Source organism: Poecilia reticulata, linkage group LG1 (assembly GCF_000633615.1).
Source record: "Poecilia reticulata strain Guanapo linkage group LG1, Guppy_female_1.0+MT, whole genome shotgun sequence".
NCBI lineage: Eukaryota > Metazoa > Chordata > Actinopteri > Cyprinodontiformes > Poeciliidae > Poecilia > Poecilia reticulata.
Window position 1 is genome coordinate 16,017,668 of NC_024331.1, and position 22,078 is coordinate 16,039,745.

General features: G+C 39.7%; 1 protein-coding gene across 9 annotated transcripts in view; it reads right to left on the minus strand.

Moving 5' to 3' along the window:
- ctnnd1 (catenin (cadherin-associated protein), delta 1) overlaps nt 1-20,691 on the minus strand; it is a 32,098-nt gene extending 11,407 nt beyond the window's left edge. For 3 of the 9 annotated variants that reach the window (XM_008407692.2, XM_008407676.2, XM_008407710.2), the window contains exons 1-11: nt 20,435-20,691; nt 10,083-10,230; nt 6,864-6,938; nt 6,464-6,586; nt 5,385-5,665; nt 5,152-5,242; nt 4,778-4,968; nt 4,450-4,696; nt 4,214-4,285; nt 3,453-3,603; nt 2,258-2,459 (exon numbers count right to left, since the gene is read on the minus strand). In XM_008407692.2, coding sequence (XP_008405914.1) covers nt 2,258-2,459; nt 3,453-3,603; nt 4,214-4,285; nt 4,450-4,696; nt 4,778-4,968; nt 5,152-5,242; nt 5,385-5,665; nt 6,464-6,586; nt 6,864-6,938; nt 10,083-10,223 — 1,574 coding nt within the window. In that variant the 5' untranslated portion in view covers nt 10,224-10,230; nt 20,435-20,691. The other 6 variants (XM_008407731.2, XM_008407684.2, XM_008407740.2 and 3 more) reach the window with 6 other exon arrangements.
- Nucleotides 20,692-22,078: the final 1,387 nt, after the last annotated feature.

Here is a 22,078-nt window from a genome sequence, read left to right on the forward strand (position 1 = left end):
TAAGGAATATGTGTGTTTTACATGAGCACCTTCACTGAAGGAAGACGGGCTGCTGTTTACAATGTGGTTGAAGCTAGTGAGGTAGAAGCTAAGAATCAAAGAGCGAATGCTCGTTCGATGACGCACTAAAATCGCAGCTCCATATTCTGTTGTCGAAACGTGGTGCTTTTACCCAATTAACATCTGAAAATACAGACAGTTTCTAGGCTAGATTAGCTGCAATAAATCTGACCTGGAGAAGACTCGCTGGTTTCTGAAAATATGGACATAATCTTCCAACTTTAGTACTCTCTTTTTGGAATGAAACTAAAAGCTAAAACAACTTGTAGAACTTTTGGTAATTGTACTTGGAGATGCAAAATTTCTGCTTCTTCAAAACTCTGATATGTACGAGTAGAAGCTGAGTAAATACACCAGTTGCCATCAGAAGTTTTCCTCCAGCTTCAGACAGTTTTCATCCCTGTTCTAAAAGTGTAATAGCCGGGTTGGAATAACTGCAAACTGAGAACTAGATCACTCGTCTAAAGTTGTTATTTAGAGTGAAAGTTCACACAAATCACAGAAAAAGTTGAATAAATTAAAGCAAAGTTGTTTGTCTATATTTATTTGAGCTTTCAGCCTGTCAGGGAGCATGGTGGCTCATGGAAATCTTGGAAGTCTTTCAAACAGAGTTAAGATGGGAATCTAGGAATAAACCCGAGAGTGATCCTTACAGCTACTAATCCAAACCATACCCCTCACATCCATCAACCAGATTCTACAATTTGAACTATTAATGTCTCATTTTCATCCCCGATTCATTCGATTCGTTCTGGAGCATCAGGCAGACAGTAAAAGCTCAACATGTCGTTTATCCTACTTGATGCCGAGCACAAATCATCAACCACCAAGACTTTTAAAGTCTTCAAGATAACGTTATTTACATGCTTCTCCCATGAAGCAGAACAGCTCCAATTAACCGAACTGTGGAAGAGAATCCACTGATAACAGACCCACTGGCCTGCTAATACTGTTTACAGTGCACAGGCCATTGCCCTACTGCTCTCTGCTATTTCCTGCAATAACTTAAATTCCTTTCTTCCCGTTCCTCTGATTTATTTAAACATTGTGGCAGACCGCTTCCAAATTTAACAAGCAGCAGGGCTCTGAAAGAATTGTCAGTGACAGACCAACTCAAAGTAGTTCATAATGGTGAGGTGTAATAACGAGGACACTTTTTTTTAACCTATACAAATCTTAAAAGTGTGGAGTTCATTTAAGCTCAGCTCTTCTGTTCATACTTTCTAGAACCAGGTGCTGATATCAACCTGGTTTAAATCAAAACTCTCCACTGCTCATTGAAATTGATCAGGTTCAGTCGGAATAAATGGAAAGAATCTGTGGAAAGACACTTTCAGGCTTCAGCCACAGATTCTCAGTTAGTTTGGGGTCTAGACTTTGACTGGGCCAGTCTAATCTAAAAGCAGGTTCGCTTTGACTTTAAACCACTCCACTGTAGCTCTCTTGTCTAAAGTTTCACTCTAAATAACTAAGGGTGAAATAACAATGGAGGAAGGAGGGACATGTGCATTTTGTTGCTGGAAAAACGGCAACAAAATGCTGTTTTTCCAGCATTTTGCTGGAAGTTGCTGGGAAGTCCGGGGCGACTGATCTGCTGGACATTGAACTTCTGTCTCAGTCTCAAGTCTTTTCCAGCCTCTAAAACTTTTTGTTCCAAGATTGACCAATATACTGAGGAAAAACAACCCCAGAGCATCTCCATGTTTTATGGTAGACGGTGGGTTCAGGCCGATGTGTGGTGTTAGAGATTGTGAACAGCTGTATGGAGATTAAAATTAAACATCAGGTGATGTACGGAAGTAATTGGTAGAACTTAGTGATCCACAATTTTTGGATTTGTTTGGTAAAACCTTTTGAAAACTAAGCAACATAAACACACTTGTAAGATCAAACGCTGCAGAAAAATCACTCATTACATGATTACTCTAGTCAGACTATGTTTATGTAGACAAAACCTTTCTTGAAGAGCAGCAGAGTTCAATCAGATTAATGAAAGCTTGGAAAATCTTTGCATTCCAACTATGTTCTATGTAGCTTTATAAAAACACACCCAGGTCCTCTGCTGTGTTAACTTTCTTCCTTCCTCCTATCAATCTGCTTAACCAGATTCCTTCCCTGTTGTTTTCCTGAAAAGATCAGGTCTCCCCTCCATTAGCGGCAGCTTTGATCTGCGTTCTTCCCTTTCCTTCCTTCATACCTCAGACAGCCCGCTGTATTAGTGAGCGCCGTATCCCACTCAGGAGTTCTGGGCTTGCCGTTTTCTTCGCCCCCTCCAGCTCCGTTGGTCGCCCGCTCCCAGCCCGAATGGGGAACCATGACCTCGTCACAGAGAGCGTGCAGAGCGTTATCCACAATCTCCATCTTCACGGAGTCCTGGGACGACAGGTTCCACAGAGTCCCTTTGGGGAAAACGCACCATTTTATGGTTAATGTGTGAAAAGACGATGCTTAGTCTAGTTTTAAAGTGACATTTTAAAAACGGATATAATTGGGGAAACTACAGGAAAGAAGACCTGGAAATTTTGAATTATATGAAATATGCTTATATAGCATGATTAAAACAATAACAGTAAACCACAACTTCTGAATAAACATTTCTATTGTTTCATAGATTATTTATTTTGTTATGCGTCAGCATCTTTTATTCCTATTCATCGGTTTTTGCCGAGAGTTTCATTATTTTCTCCAAGGTACACGTTCCAAAGACCGTCTAGAAGCCACATTTATCAGAGATTGTAAGCAGCCAATATAAACAGGAAACAAAACTTATTACATACAACTATTCAGCATTTTATATCATGATCCATACCGTCTCTACACAAAAATAACCTAAAAAACACAATTTGAAGAAAAACAGCCTGCAAGAATGTGATTTTTTTTAGGCCTCTGAATTCTGTAATTCAACTAAATACAACTTTCATTGTTGTCCCTGTACTTCAGCTCAGGCCCTGTGTTTTCCTCAATCTTTGTTTTGCTCATGTGCATCAACTACAGATGCAAATGATCTGAAGAAGGAGCTTTACCATAAATGAAAAACCTACACAGAGAAAAAAAGTTCTGTCGGAAGGAAGACCTTTAATTTAGCAAGGAAGTGGAGACAAGAACATAATGGATTTAATAAGCTTGAAATACATGACATAACCTACAACAACTTTCTGAATCCATGTATGTACAATATAACTACTAAACGAAATGCAAATTTCAAACAGAAGGAGATCTAGTTGGCTGCCAGATTAGTGGAGGAAATATTGCCAAGTTTCTGCTCTTTCAACTGCATTCAATCATTTATTTTTAAAGAAAAACAGCTTTAAAAATAAATGATGAAACAAACTACAATACAGACCAGATGTCCAGAACATACAAAGCCTGTGATTTTTTACTATAAGTCTAACCTGTGATGATCTCTGTGAGGTCCTGGTCGCGCGTCTTTCTCAGCAGCCGGATCAGCGCTGGAACTCCATCGCAGTTCTTGATGGCAATTTTATTGTCTGCATCTTTGCCGAAAGAAATGTTCTTTAGTGCTCCACACGCTGCAAAGTGAACCTGTAACACAGAGCCAGGGACAGCTTTATGAGACACTAGTGATTACTCTGTAAACAAAAGATTAAATGCGTGTAAGGGAACCAGAATGTTGTAACCCAGAGTTATGCTGCACATAGTGCATAACACACTTCTCTCTCACTCTAGATGAAATGTAGAGCTATGAACCAGCTTTAATCTGAACCAGTGTACCTCTGGTTTGAACCAATACATCAGTTTTCCAACAAATATCTGATTTTAAGATTATTAAAACCTGTTTCAGACACAAATTGTACAATATATTGAGGTTTATTACATTACATAGAAAATGTTCAAAAAATGTTGCAACAAAAAAAAAAACATTCATATGGATTAAGCCCAAAATCATATTAAGACCATGTGTCCCCAAATAATTCACATTTATAGCTTTAGTTCCTTCTGTACAAACACAGAAGGTTTCTGTCTCGACAAATTTACCATGTAAACACATCGCCTAAGACATTTTATCGCACTCAGTTTAAAGAGCAAAAGCAGTGCAGTAAAAGCTCGATCCATCAATTTGGCTCCACTTAGCTCAGGCATAAATAACTTATGAAACAGACAGAAAACAAGTTGGGGAGAGATTCAAACTGACCTCTCTGTTAGGGTTGTCAAGCATGGACACGAGGGCAGGGATGCCCTTCAGTCGGCGGACGTCAGACTTCACCTGTAAATCAAGGAGGTTGATGTTATTCGTGTGCTTGTGTTATAGCGCGCTTCCTTATATTTCACCAGGTTCAGTGACAAACGCTTTTAAGGTCCGGTGCTCAAGTGGATAAAAAGGGCACCACGTGGAAAAGGTCATCTTCACGATGGAAGAAAAAGTCTTACTTTGTCGTTCTTAAAGGTGAGATGCTGCAGGTACGCAGCTGCATTGCTCCTGACTGGGTCCAGTCTGTAGTTCAGCATGGCGATGACCTCTGGCAGCTCCGGCTGACGCCATCCACTAGCTGGTGGTCCTTTCCTCATACTCAGAGTGTCCAGTGAAGCCACGCTGCCCCTCTCGCCCTTAGCCAGCGGTGCCCCGGCACCATAATAGTAAACCTCTCCTGCACCATCTAAAGCGCCTTCATAACTCCTGCAGAGGGAGAACAAGCTTGTTGTTTCAGCTATGAGAGAGAAGAACCAGTTTTTTGCCAAACCGTACTACCACACTCACCCGGTCCTGCGTGGCGGGGGGCCATGTGGGAAGGCATGGTTGAGGGGCATGGTGTTGTAGTGCATTGGGTGTCCCATGCCGTAGTCCGGCTCATCGTAGCCGATGCTGCGCTGGTCATCCTCCAGACCGTACGGATCTGCGACAAACCGGGGAATGGACGACAGCTCCAATGCACTTCCCATTCGCCCAACCTGTGGAGAGACGGAAATAACGCTTTACAGTAGCTGGAGACCAGTTATTCCAGTAGATTTTGACACACTGTAGCTGGCAAACAAATTGTCAATGTCAGGTAAAACCTGCAAGATCAGCATGCCAGAGCTAGATTCAGTTAAAACAAGCCCTGAAGCTAATGATGCAGTGACTGTTGCACACACTTGTGGTTGGGCAGCATATGGGTCCAACTGGTTCCTACTAGGAGCTCGGTAGCTCGGATCCAGGGTTCTGTAGCCATCTGCGTGGACTGGTCTGATAGAGAATAGATAGAGTGGAGGGAAAACTCAGCCGAAATGAATTCATTCAACCATCTGAACGCAACAAGCTCAAAATGCAGCGACTGCGTCACTAAAATCCGATGAGAGGAGTTCAGGTTTCAGTAAACTCCTGTTACCTGTAGCGATCGTCCATCCGAGCCCCCCTGCTGAGGCTGGAGTACGCCTCAGACGGAGGTCCTCCGCGGTAGTCGTCATAGCCCCCTGGGGGACCGTAGTTGTAATTGCGGGGCACGGTATGGGTGGGGTACTCCATGGGCACGGCGCCGCCCGGGCCCGGCCTGTAGACCATGGGTGAGGCGTAACCCCCGACAAGAGAACCGCCTCCATCCACAGACAGAGTGTCCGACACAGAGGGGATGACTGTGCGAGTTGTGGTGGTCTTTACTACTTTCTTCACCTAAAAAGGGAAGAAAGGGAGCGAGTGTTTTACCGTGGTTTTTGTTAACACACCTAGCCCTAAAACAGGAGCTACGTTCTTTACACTTGTTGACATTTTGTCAAGGATTGGCCTGTTTTTATAGGAAGCTGATTGTCTGGGTATCATTTAGATATCAGAGCAAAGAAGCATGAATGCAACAGCAAAATTTTAATAAAGCTAATTTTCTCTCTGTCCCCAGGTCACTACTATGAACTATGTTGTTAATTTATTACAAATAACAGACTTGTTGCAACATGGAAAAGACATGGTGTAGCTGCCGTGAGAGGTTTTGTCAGTTCTGTTTGTGTTTTCATACGCTACTTTAATCAGAAACTTCTGAAAGTCATGCTGGAGAAAGCATTCCCAAACATTTCAACAATAACATAAAATCCCCGTCAAAATTGAATTGCCACAGACACAAAATGCCACATAGGCACATCAAGAAATTAAAATATGCTTTCTAACAAAGCTCTTTTTGTCAGATTAAAAGTATCTTTAGAAAACAATCTTTAAGCAGGTGTTAAATGTGCCTATTCAAATTGTTTTACAAGTCAGAATGTTGTTAAATGTTTTAATTAGCTGAAAGTAAAAACAAAAAAAAATCATCATAGTTAACAGAAATAAATCCTTGAAAACATCAGTCTATGAACTGCATTTATATGTTCTTCAAACGAGTTACTGAAATAAATGAGCTTTTGAATAATGTTCCAACTTTCTGAGATGCACTTAGACTTTTCGACTCTAAAACACGCCACTGCCATTTGATCTCCTCCTTACCGTGGTTTCTGTGCGCCTCGTGGTCCCGTCGTCATCCGTCTCCACGGAGATTACCGGGGCCAAATCCTGAGGCTCCTCCATTGTGAAAGTCTCCTGCACCAGCTGACCAGGCTCCATCCTGAACTAAATGCACAGGTACACAATGCTCAATTTCAGTCCCGATGTCTCAAGTTGTGAGACTCCAAAGGGTCGTTTTGATATAACATAACATAGCTCAATTTATTGTGTGATGATCAATACACTATTTACGGTACTCTCAAACCAGTTCCAGTTATGAGCATTAAATGCAGTCTGCATCTTATACTCCATCTTCTATGTTGCTAAAGCGTATATAGTTAACAGAAAAGGAATGTGATGCTCCGTTATCTCCAGCTTCAGGCATCAGAGGTCTGATTCTTACATGATGTGTCCCGTTGATGTAACCCTCGTTCAGCGTCAGCCTTTCTAGGTCTGCATCACAAGGAATGCGGCCGTTCTGTTAACAGACAGAAACAAAATCATGTTCGTGAGAGAATCACACACGGCACTAGCAAGAAACTGAATTTAAATATGCATTTCTAGGCAAACACAGCATTTGTGTCACGCTGCTAGCTACTGAGCAGATGCCTTTATTCATCCAGAACAAGGAGAAAGCAGCGATTTATCAGATTACTTTTTAATTTCAGCCACATCTGTGTACCAAGAAAAAAAAAGGAATGTTATGAGACCTTTTTCTCCCATCATGCATTACAAACACGCAATCAACAGACCAGAAATCAAACAAATGGTTTTAAGAACTATATACTTGCAGTCATGACGATACAACTAAGGTTTTTATATTTAAGAAGGTAAAATATTTTTACCTTAATACAGTTTTTGCATAAGAATCCATCCTCCATCAACCTTTTCACATTCAGTTACTTTACAACCACATCTATTTTATTGGGATTTCCAACGACAACAAACATAGTGCTGCATATTTTTAAGTGGTAGGAAACTTTATGGGATTGGCAACTTTTTTTTTTATTTTTATTTTTTTTACAAATGAACATATAAAAACTGACCATCATTATCCGGCCATCGGGTGGAAATGGTTTGCTTTTTGCTTCATTTATAAAAAATAATTTTTTAGTATAAAATGAAAACAAATTTCCCATAGAAGACCTTTAGAAATTTTTTTTTTATTTTTTCCAAACATTCGTGGCTTTAAGCAAATTATATTTAGTTGGATTCAGGGATAAAAAAAATTCTAAAGGTTGCGGTTGTAAATAGCCAAAATATGAGAAACTTCAAGGAGGTATGAATACTTTTGCAGGGCATTGTTGCATAACGATAATGAATGAGCTGTGATGGGGGTATGAATAGATGACAAATGGAGAATTTGTCAGTAATGAAAGAAAAAACAGCTGACATGATAGATGATTTTCAGCCACAGACAGACCTCTGTTCCTGCTTAGTACCCATTTAAAATGAGATTCTTCGTGATTTAAAGTTAAAAAACAGAAATAAGCCACTGTTGGCTGGAAACGGATGACAATAAGGTCTTCAACACACACACACACACAAGCGCACATCAGATTAAGCTACTGGACTCAAACTGTTCAGATCAGATTAAGCCACAGACAGAAAGAGAAGCAGCTGGACAGATGGAGACATGTGGATACCTGTCAGTAAAGACCGATATCATGTTGTGTTGCCTAGCAGAGGCATGCTGGAGCCTTCAGGCAATGTTAACACACACCAATACACAGCAGTGATGGGGGCAACACAAGCAACATTCCTGGTCTGCACACACTCACTATTTAACATCCTGCATTTACAGCAGCACCTTATGACTCAGAACAGTCTTGAAATTACCTGAGACATTGTCAGATTAAGGTGCGGCTACATGCCAGAGCAGCAAACTGAGGTGGATGGTTATTGGTTAAAGCAGCAAGGGTTCCCTGATGGTGAGGAAGTGCTAAGCTGTACACACTAATGGCTCCTCTGAGAAAGTGAAAGAATTATCGAGCGTTTTAAGTTTGGGTTCAGAGCCAAGTAACTGACTCACCCCGTGACTGATAAGCAAAACAGTGACATACTTTAAGAAATCAAAAGACAGGATCTTATTTTCATCCTTACCCCAACAGGGGATACCCTCCAGCAAGTAAAGACAGAAGAACAAGAGTAGTCCGGATCAGAAAAAGTCGGAACAACAAACCAAACATAAAAGCAAGACGTAGTTTTGCATGCAAACATTCATGGACAAGTCGGGACAAAACCATCGGGCGGCGCAGCATTTCCAAAGCCTGACATTTTGGGGGGAACAATCTCAAGAACGTCTTTGTGGAACTTACAGATGTTATCTGAAATAATATGGCGTTTGAACTTATGCCCAAAGGTTGTGGGACAGACGTCAGTGACCAGGAACCTTCATCAAAAATACAGTGTAAGGAGCCCTGGTAGTGCCAAAAAAAAAAAAAAAAACATATTTTGGTTGTTTTACTTCCAGTATTGATGATGGAAAAATAATGCAAGTTCTCTCCCTCAAAGATGAATAATCGTTAATTTTGTAAAGAACACTTAACACTGGAACTGGAAGCCAGTTTTAAATATCCAAAAACAAAAACAGTACTGGTAAATATAATGGAAATAAAAACAACTCACAACCAAAACCGTAAATAAAATGGATTATGAAGTCTCTAAACATAATTGCCTTTCAAAAAATATAAATTATTAGAAAGGAAATTATTCTTTCCTTTCCGTTCTTTGCACAGGTAATGTCCACGGGTGAGTCTGTGGTTTCCAGAAGTTTGTAGCCTTATTTGTGACATTTCTAGAATGTCTGTATACACTACACTATAAAGCAAAGAATTCTGGGGAGGGATAAACCTAAGCAATAATCGCATGGTATATTAAAATAAGCTAATCTTTCTATTATCTTTGAAAGGCAATTTTGTTGAAAGAAACTTCATAATCCATTGTATTTATGGTTTTGGCTTGGTGTGGTTTTTATTTATTGGTTTTGGGTGTTGTGTTTTGTTTCGGATATTTAGAATATCTTCCAGTTTCAGTGTTAAGTGTTCTGTACATAATTAAAGTTTATTAGTCTTTGAGAGAGCAAACTTGCATTATTGTGCATTACCAATATATTGCGTGAAAATGATCCCAAAACAACAATATTGCCATTTACAGCAGTAATTTCTGTGACAATTTATTGTTCAGCACGTTATTATGACAGGCCTAATCCAAATTATTTTATCGTATGCTCCGTTCTCATTTTCTCTGAAACTATAGCAGTTGCTGTGATACTTATACTTCTGATGGAGTCTCTTGATATCAAGATCATTGAAATAGAGCTTATAATTTCTAAGAAAATATAAATTAGATTTGGATGTTTTATTTTAAACACATACTTCAGAAACCCCCTCTGGGGCTTAAGTTTTAAAAAGCATTTACTTGACTTTATTTAATCTGAATTCTAAGAGTCACGTGTTTTAGCTGCTGCTGTGGTCTGCTGCCGTCCAGCACAGATGAGATGAGGGTGATGATGAAGATGACTTTGGATGAACCGGTTCAGATCAAATGGAAGAATCCGAGGAGGATTGAGACGGAAAAGGTGCATGAGGGTAGTGAGGGTGGAAGAGTCAGAGGGCATTACCTGCATGTTGGGGAGGGGGCGGGGCAAGGTGCCGGCACACGACCTCCGCTCCTCCTCCAGAGCCCGGCTCAGCATCTCAAACTGCCTCTCCTGCTCCCGCACGGAGGCCAGCAGGGAGGCCGTACTCGCACACTGCTCCATTCACACACTGAGAGCAGAGCACAGGACAGGACAGGACCGTCACCACACAGCACAGGGACAGATGCGTCCAACACCAAGATTTATCAGAGGACAGACAGAAAGCCACCAACGTGCACACAGATAAAAAAGAGCAGGGCTCTGACGCAGGGCGCCACCAGGAATCTAAACAGCAAAGAAGCGATAATGAAGTTTATACTTAATTAGCGAGAAGCTGGAAAGTAAAGCAGAGAAAAAGTGATAAAAGTGGAAACCGAAAAAGCAGAAATTGCCAACAGAATCCACCTAAAACAATTCAAGACAGGGAGTGACATAAGGAGGCTGTCGTCACATTTCAATCTTTCTTCACCTACAGCTAAGCAGGGTTAAAATTAGAAAGTGAGATTAACAACAAGAGGGAAGAGCGGCAATTTTCAACAGCAGCATGTGGAGCTTGTTAGCACCTTTTGCCTTCAAAAAAGCAAGAATGTGAAAAGGAGAGAGATGTGAGAGCAGAGAGGGGCTGTGAGCTTCTAAACTTTAAAGACTGGGACAATGCATCGAAGCAACAAAAAAAAAAGGTTATTTTTAAATCAACAACAAAAAGAGTTCTGATTATATACCAATTTCTAAATGATATATTATATTGTAAGGAAACTTGTGACATTTAGGTTAGTGGCACAAAGTTACTCGATTCTTACAGTAAAAGTTGTTAAACAGAGAATTTATTTAGGTACTCCTCCCTCAGAAAGAGTCCAAACCGAAGAGTACTGCTGTTATCATCACCTGGTATAATTATTTTACTTTCCATTCAGCCAATTATTGGCCACGCTTTTAAAAATCTAAAGTAGCACAGTTGATCCTGATTGGCTGAATTCTTGGAGCATTTCTGGTTTTGTACTACAATCTGTGTTAAAACTAAAAACAAAGTTAAAGGGTATTGTTAAGATTAGTACGCAGAGAAAATGTCATCAGAGTCTCTCAAAGCAAAAATAAAGCTAGCTCTAAAAAAGCCAAGCTTAAAGTTATGTTTGAACTTTGTCCAGTGAACGAATACAGAGCTACATTGTATTTTATGTCTGTAATAACTTTTTAAAAAGAGCCTCTCAGCAGCCATGACTGTACCTAAAAAACATCCAACATTACGCAACCATAACTCTGGTTAACAATTAACCACCAAGGATCCAAGATAACACAGTATCAAACCGATTTGTCAGACTCCTTATATGGTCACCGTCTAAAACTTGGTGGTTGTTCTCAGCTTCTTTGAAAAATTGTGTGAAGTCACCAGACTGAAGACAGTTGAGTCAAACATAAATGGACCGCTTGACACACGATACCATAAAACTAAATGAGACCCGATACGGCATTTTAAAACGGCCTACTGAGCTATATTACTGTGAATAATGGAGGCAATCAATCATGTCAAATGCACTCAATTTAACATGTAGCCACAGAGAAAATGCTTGGAAAGAAATTAAGACATGGTTGCTTAGGAGAGACGCAGACGCAAGAGAAAAAAGGGTTTTTTTTCTTCTCCTGTTAAATAAAGAAAATGCAACCTAAACGCATGCCACAGATGGTATAAACCTAAATTACAGAGGCCAGTCCAGCCCAAAGTAAGACCATCGCAGTCTTACACTTTTACCCTCAGCAGGGAGACTGGCGTGGGAGGACAGGGGAATCTGGAAAAGGATTACTTCAGCAGAGTCTAATAAAGGAATGACATGAGCATGGCTCATCTCCAAACCAGGGCAAAAATCATTTTCTGCTTCAAAGTTCATCGACTCATGGATCGCCAATCTGCTGTCCGGCCGCATAGACGGGACCGTCTGAATGAAAAAAAAGACTCCAGTATTAAGTGTGGATGTATGCCAGTTTGAGTGTGTGTTCACATAAGCGAGTGATGTGTGGATGGGTGACTGAAGAAAGTGGCAAGTTTGTATGCTTGTTACTATTCTCAAATACTCCAACAGAGCACTGGCAACTTTTTTGTGAAGTTAAGCAAAACGTTTTTTCCGTCTGTGTGGGAGGAAAAAATAATTAAAGAAAAAAAAATAGAGACATTTGTGGTTAAAGGCACATTGGAGCTGCAAGAAAACACTCCCGTAGTACCATTGTCATACATTCCAGAGTAAGATTTAGCGTGTCATATCCTGCCTCAGCTGTTGGGAGCCGTCCTAAAAAAAAATTCATAATTCATCTTTTGTCTGTGTTGTCTCGGTATTTTAAAAATAAAAGCTGGAAAGAGAAAGTGGGTGGAATCCTGTACTGTTTCTTAGGTGAAATATGTAAACAAGAAAACAAATTGGCTTAAACTTTATCTCTAAAATAAAACAAAAAGCATGTTTATGTTGAAAAGGCCGTCAGGTGTTAACGTTGTTAATGGCAACGGTTGAGCATGGACCGTTCTTCCTTACCAGGTTTTACAAAGTTTCCTTATTAAAACTGACAAAAAAAAAGTTGCTTTCATACCATTCAGGTTTGTATTTGTCTCAGGTTACAGCAGGTTGCAGTTTTAAAAAGTCCCAACGATAATGTGAACATACCTAGAAAGGGTTATCTACATTTTCCATCATGTTACCAAAAGTTTTACTTTATTTAAAAAAGATTTTTTTAAAAAGCCGGATGCATTTCTGTTCCAAGGCAGAATCTGCTATGTTTTGGTCTGAAAATATTAAACTGTAAAAGGTCAAAACCTGAATAAACTATTATAACTCTATTATTATGGAAAATAATAGGAAAAAAAAATTTTAATATCACCTGTAGAATGTTTTATAGCTACATGCGTTTCTTTTTAAAATGTATAATTCTGGGATTACAATTTTTAAACAGATTTCAATGTGAATCGGGTGACATAATAAACAACTTCAACTTTTAAAAGGCTGCCTACATTTTTTTTTTTTTTAAGTATTTGGCTGTTTTGAATAAACTCTAGGTCTATACAAAACTAAGGCTCATTAATCTTTGAGAGGGTGAACTTGTATTATAATATTACTATATTAGTTGAAGATGGCCTCAAAACGACAATATTATTGTTTATCGCAATTATTTCAGGGACAATTTATTGTACAGCAAAATTTATTATACCGACAGATCCAGCTATGACATTAATATAACTAGTTAGTAATTTATACGCCACCAGGAAGAAGTGTTCCTTGTTTTCAATAAAACCAGTTAGTTCATGTTATACAATCTTATACGGGGATCACGTGGTTTTCTTATTCCATGCAAATCTACAGTGAGAATCTGAGATAAGTATTTTTTTATCAAAGTTAAGAATTGTTACATCTTTCTGACAGAACAAACACATCAAGAATGTAAACCTAATTTCCTGTTCCTTCCTCTCTGCTACACAAAATTGGTCAATCCCAACAGCTTCTAACAAATCTTAACGTTCTTGTGGAAAGATGCACTTTGCTGTGAAAGCTGTAAATGGTTTCCATCACTTAAAGCCTGGGAATCGGCCATTACGCTATTATTGGGCCATTAGCAGCACAACCCCCTCTGTTAAAAGGGCGGTGCAGCCATTAACTCCTCAAAGAAGCAATACACCATAACCAGTACATGGCAAATATTTAGACCCTCCAAATAATTTTTTGCTTAATGGACTATAACTGTGCCATCTCTTTTATAATATACCATATCTTCCATTTCATTCATTCTGTCATTAAGGCAGTTCAACACACATCCTGTTCACAGCTGAAACGAAGTTAAAACACTGTTGTGGCCTGGACAAGCGCTTTGCTGACTAGGCTTCATCTGAATGGTCGCACAGAGATTTGGTGAACACCCTGTGGTGCTTTGTGCATTGACCTTGGCCTAAATCCAGACAGTCACACTTTTACCATCCTGACATGAAACCACAAGGAGCTCCGGTCCTGGTCCACACTGCTCCACATGTGGCCATTAAGGCAGAGCCCAAGAAAGTGGATGTTTCAAACATGTCCACCTTAACTCACACTCAGGGTTTCCTGCAGGCTTTTCAGGAACCTCTGCAAGGCCAGCTGTCCCATGTAGACAACACAAGCTCATTTATCTTAGTGGGAAAGGAAATGAGTGGCCTTGGGCGCATGGAGGGAATCTGAATATAACTGAACAAATAAGACCAAAGAAACATGTTCAACCACAAGGCCAACTGCAAACATATCTACATTTTATGTCCCAGATATTATTAGCATGCTTTGATAGCATTATACAGTAAATAAAATTAGTTAACATCAGTCATGGTTATGTGTTGATTGTGTTGAAGTTGAGTACCAATCTGTATCTGTTGTCTTGCTGTGTAACAAAGTGCATCCTCTCAGCATACATTATGATTTCAATATATTTGAAATATTGACAAGATAGAATATAAACTAGAGGGGTGCCGATCGATCGGCCACCGATCACAATCAGCCGATTTCCGTGAAAAAGTGTTTGATCGATGATCGCCGATCACGGTCTCTTGTTGCCGATCACACAAACCGATCACCTGCATCTCATTTCACAGCCTGCCTGTGCAGTTGGTCTCCTCTTTCCTTCACACTGCGCAAACGAGTAGCAACAAATCCTAAGCGATGTGGAACTATAACGCACTGAATGAATGGGGAAGTTTGCGTGTTGCGGCGGAAAATTGAAGCACGTCAAAATGCATCAACACGACGAATCTAATATGGCATAAAAACAATGACATACTTAGTCTTCCTACAATAATAAAAAAAAGCTAATGGATGATGGCAGTATGATTGGGTTTATTTATTTTCAAGTCATTTTTTCCCCATGTAGGTTTATGTTGCGTTTATGTCTCATAATAAAAATTTTTATATTTACTGATTGGCATTTATAGGTCCAGATATGCGACTTAAAGTAATTGGTGTTGCTAAGAACTTCAATCGATAATGCATAAACTTTAGTTTTAAAGCAATATTTGTGTTCATTAATCTCCAGAATTTGTGTGATAATGACATTTATTTGTGCAATAACTTTTAACATCATTTTTCTCTTCACCACAAGTAACATCACAGCCTATAGCTATGAAATTGTATGTCACTCATAGAAATGAAAGGCATGTCCCAGAGCACCAGTCACTTTTCACCCGTTCTTCTTTATCTTCAAAACTGCCTCATGCTCTGCCTCTTGGTTTCAGTTTAGCTAGTTTCTCTGGCTTCTTTCCAACTAAAACCGACTAACAACCAGTAAATGTCTGACTTGTGTGAAGCATCGTCACTGATGGCTATTGGCCAAATTTGTTTTTTAAAGTCATCTCCATTTCTAAATTAGGGGATACAAAATATACTGCCTAGGGAAATTTAAATGCCAACCAAAGGCAAGTGACATAGCAGCAAACAGGCACAACACACTCCTCTCTTGCAGAAATAGGTGATAAACGTGTAGCAGAAGAAAAAAAACAGACTTCTTAAACCTAAAATCAAACGTTTTAGTGATCCAAAATCTCTATTTAAATGAGATGTCACCAACATGCCATACTTTGCTGAGACTAGAAAATGAAAGTGGTTTAGTCACCTTTGTCACATAGCTAAGCTAATTCTTGAGGTGGGAGTGTAAAAGCAACAACCAATGCCAACATATTAATTGGGGACTTAAAATTAAAACAACTTGGTCAAATTCAATGAAGTCACTGATGTGGAAAACAGCTTTTTACAGTAAAAATTCAAATGGTTTCTAGTTTTTGCTCAACTTTTTAGCCTCGGTCTGGGTTAATTGTTTTTTAAAGTTAAAGAGTTTAATGTGTTTTTACTGTTACATAACTTCATTATTTAGCATATTTTAGACATTAAATCCTTATCAACTGAACAGAGAAGTTATGGGTAGAAGGTGTGCTGGTTGTTTGGCTTTTATAATACCACGTTTAATACTTCACTGTTGCCGATATAGGAACTTTACAGACATTTTTAGATCCCATAAAAACACAGTGTCTGCATTTAAATAATTTATGTTTTAATTATGGACTATATTCGAATTTTGAATATTTTTAATAAACATACAATTTGACTCCAAGCAGCAGCCAGGACAAAATAATGTATTTAAATAATTTTAATACTCTGTCCTAGACCTAGAAAGTAAAACAAATATGAATCAACTTAAGTTTTTGCACTGCCCATTTGATTCATAACCCAAATTGTCTCACAGCATCAGAAATCAAATAATGATATGAAATGACAAATAAAAAGTGGTGTATTTTTGTTTTTTGCTGGTTTAACTGACAAATATTTCTAAACCATTGTTGCACATTTTACAAATCCTCCATCTGATTTTATTGGATTAACATTTAGAAAAAAAATTGTTAGAGATCTAAAAATACGCTGCATTCTGACTTCTTATTTCTAAATGACGGACTTTCTTCTCAGCCATCACAGAAGAATAAAACTTCAGCAGAGCTCTTTCAACACGAATCAAGTCAAAAGCTACATTACAGAAATAATATTCATTTTGGGCCATTGAGAGGCATCTGTTAATTGTACAAAGCTAATAATGACCTACATATGACATTATGCCTTGATTTATCAATAAGCCTTAAGAGAACTGTCTAGTAACCTGACAAGCCCTTTGATTTAATGATTCGTTTAAAGTCCAGGACCACCTGCAGCTCAGGGAAAGGAAAAAAGGAACAAGCATCCATCTGAAAATAAATTAGCTTCCATTGATGGTACAGCATCCATCAATACTTCAACATCTGAGCAGAAACCACTAAATCCACTGACCACTATTGAGATTATGTAACTGTGGCTTTATGTGTAGAAGCTGGTTAGCACCACGTTATTCTGGGCTGCAGTAAGTAGTGGTGAGAAATAAAGGAAACAGGTCAGCACGGCAAAACCGTGTGATTATTGAATGGAATAGTAAACAGGGAACTGGTAAAAACATTAGCAGCCGCAGCGTTTCATAGCTAGTTAAAAATTAACACATTTTGAAGATATTTTCTCAGAATTTCCCCACTGTGGGCTAACAAACTATCTTTCTATAGAATGACATTATTTTAAATCACTTTGAATTTCGCCAAGCATTTCAGCTTACTCCGAATTAAAACCGACAATGATTTACTACGTTTAATCTGCAAACAGAGAGCAATCGCTTGTCGACAGGAATGTTTGCACAACGGCTGCCGAACAAGTCGGTGGTCAACGTTTCCAAGAAATCAACCACGAGCTCCCAGGGAGGCGACAGAGCAGAGGTTTCACTTCACCGCTGCATTTTTTTTATCTGCTCATTTTGATTCCACTCTGAGTTTACCATCACACACATAACACCCAGAGGCAACCAACACATTCAACTTTCAAGTAAAAACAGGCTGAAGGTGTGATTGGTGGAAAAGTAGATCAAGGGAGATAAATCAAAAAGAGGAGAAACAGACAGCAAGGAGGAGCAAGTATAGCAGAACTCCAGCCTCGGTGTGTGTCAGAAGTGGGACACACCCATGGTGTGCCCTGCAAGCCATTCATTACACACTAGCAAATGATAGCCCTGCTTAAAACACCCGACCAGCTAGGAAAACTTCGGCCTCCACAGACAGAACGGCCAGGAATCATTCCAAGCAACAAAAGAAGTATCTAAAGAAAGGACGTTGTGTCCATTTTCTCTTTCAGTGGCCACTCCCTTCTTCCCTCATTTCAAGAGGGGACATTTTTAAGCATGCCCTTACTTGTCCTCAATCTACTCCATCTGTGTTCCAGCAGGTTGCAGCAACAATCACTATAGGGTGTACACAGAAATATGCAAGGCATTTGTATGCTTCACTGATCAGCTGATTGTAGCAAAGGGGGAATTATTTAATTGCAAATGCAGAAACAAAGTTTCAGGTTTGCCGTGTTGAAGTCCAGGCAATCAAACAAATCCTACAGAAAATTATAATCCACTAACGTGCAGCGCCTTCATAAAGTTTTAAAACACTCTTTCCATTTTACAACCACAAACTTATGTTATAGCTATACGATTTGGTAACAAAAAGGAAAATGATGCATAGTTTTTACACAGGTGTGCTAGAGAACATTAGGTTGTTTCCACCTGATAGTCCAGTAGACTCCGTTACATTTTCAGCTGGTTGCGGTTCACTTTCATACTGCAATGTGTAAACGAGCCAAACTTGAAAACCTGCCTCCCCCCACATCTGAAGTGGAGCTGAACCAAGAACCACTAAAGAAAACAACACAAAAACCTCTGAAAAACGCACTGAGAGCAACTTCTTTCTTCACAAAATGTAAACAAAAATTGAGTGGCATCAGATTTTAGTGGTTGTACGATTTCTCTTATCTTTGGCAAAACACCACGAGCCATTGCTCCTGCTAGTGCTAGACTCGCACGTTTGTTTTGGTTGCGTTTACCCAGAATGCCCAGCGTTATAGTCCACTTCCTGTTTTTGGAGCGGCTTCCGGTCTGCTTAACATTCACATAATTCATTCAAACCGCACCAGAGTTCGCTTCAACCGAACACAGACCTATGTTTTTAGATGGACCAAAATTTGCGTTTTTGGTCCACACCAGAATTCGATTCCCCATTCGCATCTCCCCAAACAAACAGACTTTGTAGACATACAAACCAGTTCAATTAACACGGACTAAACAAGACTGATGTGAATACACCCTTAGGAAACAGAACACACTCTAGATCAAAGGATCTAGAATCTGGATATCACAGAAGCAGCAAAGAGGCCCATGGTATCATTGGTGCAGCTCAGGAGGGAGAATCTGTCTACAGGACAATGATGGTGGCAGCATCAGCAAAAATGGTCAGAGTTGATGGATAAATGGATGCAGCCAAATAAACAACAATCTCAGAAGGTTGAAACTTTCAAACCACTTCAAACTGGAGTGAAGACCCACTTTAACATACCATATATCCACACTAAACCTTATTAAGTCTAGACCTAAACCCAACCGAGGTAAGACTTGAAAATTGTAGTCCACAAAACCTCTACATTCACTCTGAGGGAGTCTGAGCTATGTTGCAAAGATCACCTGATAAATATAACAGTCTTCTAGATTTGCAGCTGTGACAGCTCTGAGGTGTTTCTACAAAGTATTGTCTCAGAGTTGCTAAATATAAATGCATGCCACACAATGCAATCGTGTATCTTTTTTTTTTCTGTCTGATTAAATCTCAGTCAAATAGGTTAAAGTGTCTAGTTCAAGTAGGAATGAATACTTTAGCAAGGCACTGAATATCCAAGCAGATTTCCTGTCTGTATTCAAACTGAAAAAACTGTAAGTAGAGAAGGTAAAACTAAGCCTCCACACAAGGGACTAAAATAATGAAGCAACAAACACTCCTGTTGTCACCACACCCCACTGGTCCAGACCCACACAACAGGTTCTTAGACTTGAAACGTCGTCTCCCTCCTCTGCCTGCCTCACCACATCAAAAGACAGCAGCTGAGATTTCACACCAGACTTTAAACACAGATCAAAATGTGAACAAAAATCAAAGGCAATCATACACACAACAGGAGGATAGTCACCTGAAAGCTCAGCGCAGGTTAACCATCCACAGAGAGTGGGCGTTTCAGGGCACACAAAGGGCGAAATTGATAAGCAAACTGGACTTTGACTTAGAGTTTACGGTCTAGTATGCGGTAAGGCGTCCCAGGGGACTTCCGTGTACTCTCACCTGTGATGGGCACACAGGAAATCCCGGGGAAAGAGGCGGAGAAATATTTTTAAAATAGCGTTTTTCAAACGCGTCAATCAGTGAAGAGGCGATGTTTTATGTGATAACACCTCTCAGCCATGCAAGTCTCTCATTTGTATTAAAACTTACCGACATAATGTGTGGAGTTTGTTTTCTTTCCTATATAATTGCCGCTTTAAGGTGAACGTAGTTTAATACACCTTTCCCCCCTCGAGTTATTCATCAACGAAACGTAGACATTGGTGCTAGCTCCATTAGCTCCATGCTACGCCGCTAGCCTGCTCAGGCAGCCAAGTTCAGCAAACCAAAAGTCGCTTCCGCTCCCACCACCAACAAACCCCAAACCAGCCACGCACAAAACAAAACACTACCAGAATTGCCATTACCCGTGTGGTAGACACTTTCAGCAGGTTTCTTTCTCAAAGTCCATAAGTGTTTGATGGCTTCGGGCCTAGCCGAGCTCTCTTGTTTGACACAATCCGGGGGAGCCCGACCCCTCCGGGCTGGGTGAAGAGTTTGGGTGAGACAACAAAAATACGTCGGCGCAGGGCGATTTTACACCCGAGAGATGCTGAGAGGAACCACGGTGAATACCGGAGAAAACACCCACCTATGCAGCGCAGTTTTTCCTTTCCTCCTCGCCTTCGCTTGTTGTCCACTTGTCTGTCCTCTTCCTCTCCGCTGGGGGGCGGGGGGGGAGATGTGGGGGCCAGCGAGAGATAAGAAAGCAGGATAGTTCAAAACGATACGACCCAGATCCAGGGTTGATATATTCTAAAGTAATTAGGGTTATGTGGTTTCTAAATGTCACAAATGATCCAATAAACAAAAGAAACTTTTTGTCGTCACTCCTATGGGAAAGATTGGTGTGGCTCCTCACCTTCCCACAGGACTCCTCCCCTATGACTATGTCACATCCAATACAATGGAAGAAATCCAACTTCGGCTCAGAGCATTTCTCAGAAGCTTCACATACAGGTGCAACTCAGTAAATTAGAATTTATTTTTTTTTTTTTGTAAGTTGATTTCTTAGACACAATATATTTTCCGCGATTTACTGCAACAGTGCAGCGTGGCATGGAGGCGAACAGCCTGTGGCTCTGCGGAAATGTCACGGATTCCCAGGTGGATTTATTTGCAACTTCGTCTATTCTTTCTCATGATTCTCTCACTGGACTTCAAGCAACTTCCAACTTCTCAACACCCTGCAATCTTGGTTTGCAAAGGAAACACAAAAGGAACTTTAAGGGCTTCTTATCACTTGTTTTTCATCATCACTTGTCTTGTTTTTGTGTTATTCTTTGTTTTATTATTATTATTATTATTATTATTATTATTATTATTATTATTATTATTAGTATTATTGCAGCACTTAAATTTGGTTTTATTTTCTGACTCTCCAAAAAATAGCTAAGAGTTTACAACAGTACAGCCTTATATTTTTCTATTCTTGAAACTTTAGAAGAGAAATAAATATTTACTTTGTACAGTTCAGATGTTGCCACCTTGTGGCCGAAAAGACGAACTTCTCCAGAGGTTCCACCTGTCGAAGATAGCACCTTTACTGATCTTACAAAAAGCATAACCAAAGTTCTTAAAATGGGTGTTAAATATTACATTTTTAGAAGAACTCATCGAATACTTCTGAATGCATGCATTCTGCTACAACCAGCCCACTGAGGATGTTCATGATCTTGATGTGACCCAAAATGAAAATTTGTTTGATTTCTCTGCTATACAGGAAAAACAGGTCTAATTCATCACCTGCTATTTACAGCCCTATTAAGTCCAAGTTCATTCAACTCAGCTCCAATAACATTGCAATGAAGTCGTATCCAATTATCTTTTAAAAACAACTCATGCTGTGTTATCTTGAGCAATCGTGACATCAGTGGAGAGGAAGAACTTAATTTTACAAGTGAGAAGCTTCCGGGATTTGAAGTTGTGTGGTGTCCGTGTTGTTTTTCACTGAGCTGCAGGTCTTCCTCTGGAAGGACGAGGCTGAGCTGTGTGCTCTTGCTGCCTCTGCATTTCATCCACCTCCTCAGCTGGAGCATTAATGGAGCCAAAGTTAAAAATTGTGGAAACGTCTATAGCTGCTGTCTGAGGGCCCTCTAGTGACCTGTGCTGTTCTATGTATCTTATCAAGTTTTCTGTAAGTTTCTAAGGGTGAATTCTCAATTTTTCTCCTGGAGATTTCTCTTCTCACTTCTCTACCCTGATTAATCTGATCTCCTCAGTTAAGGTGTTACCA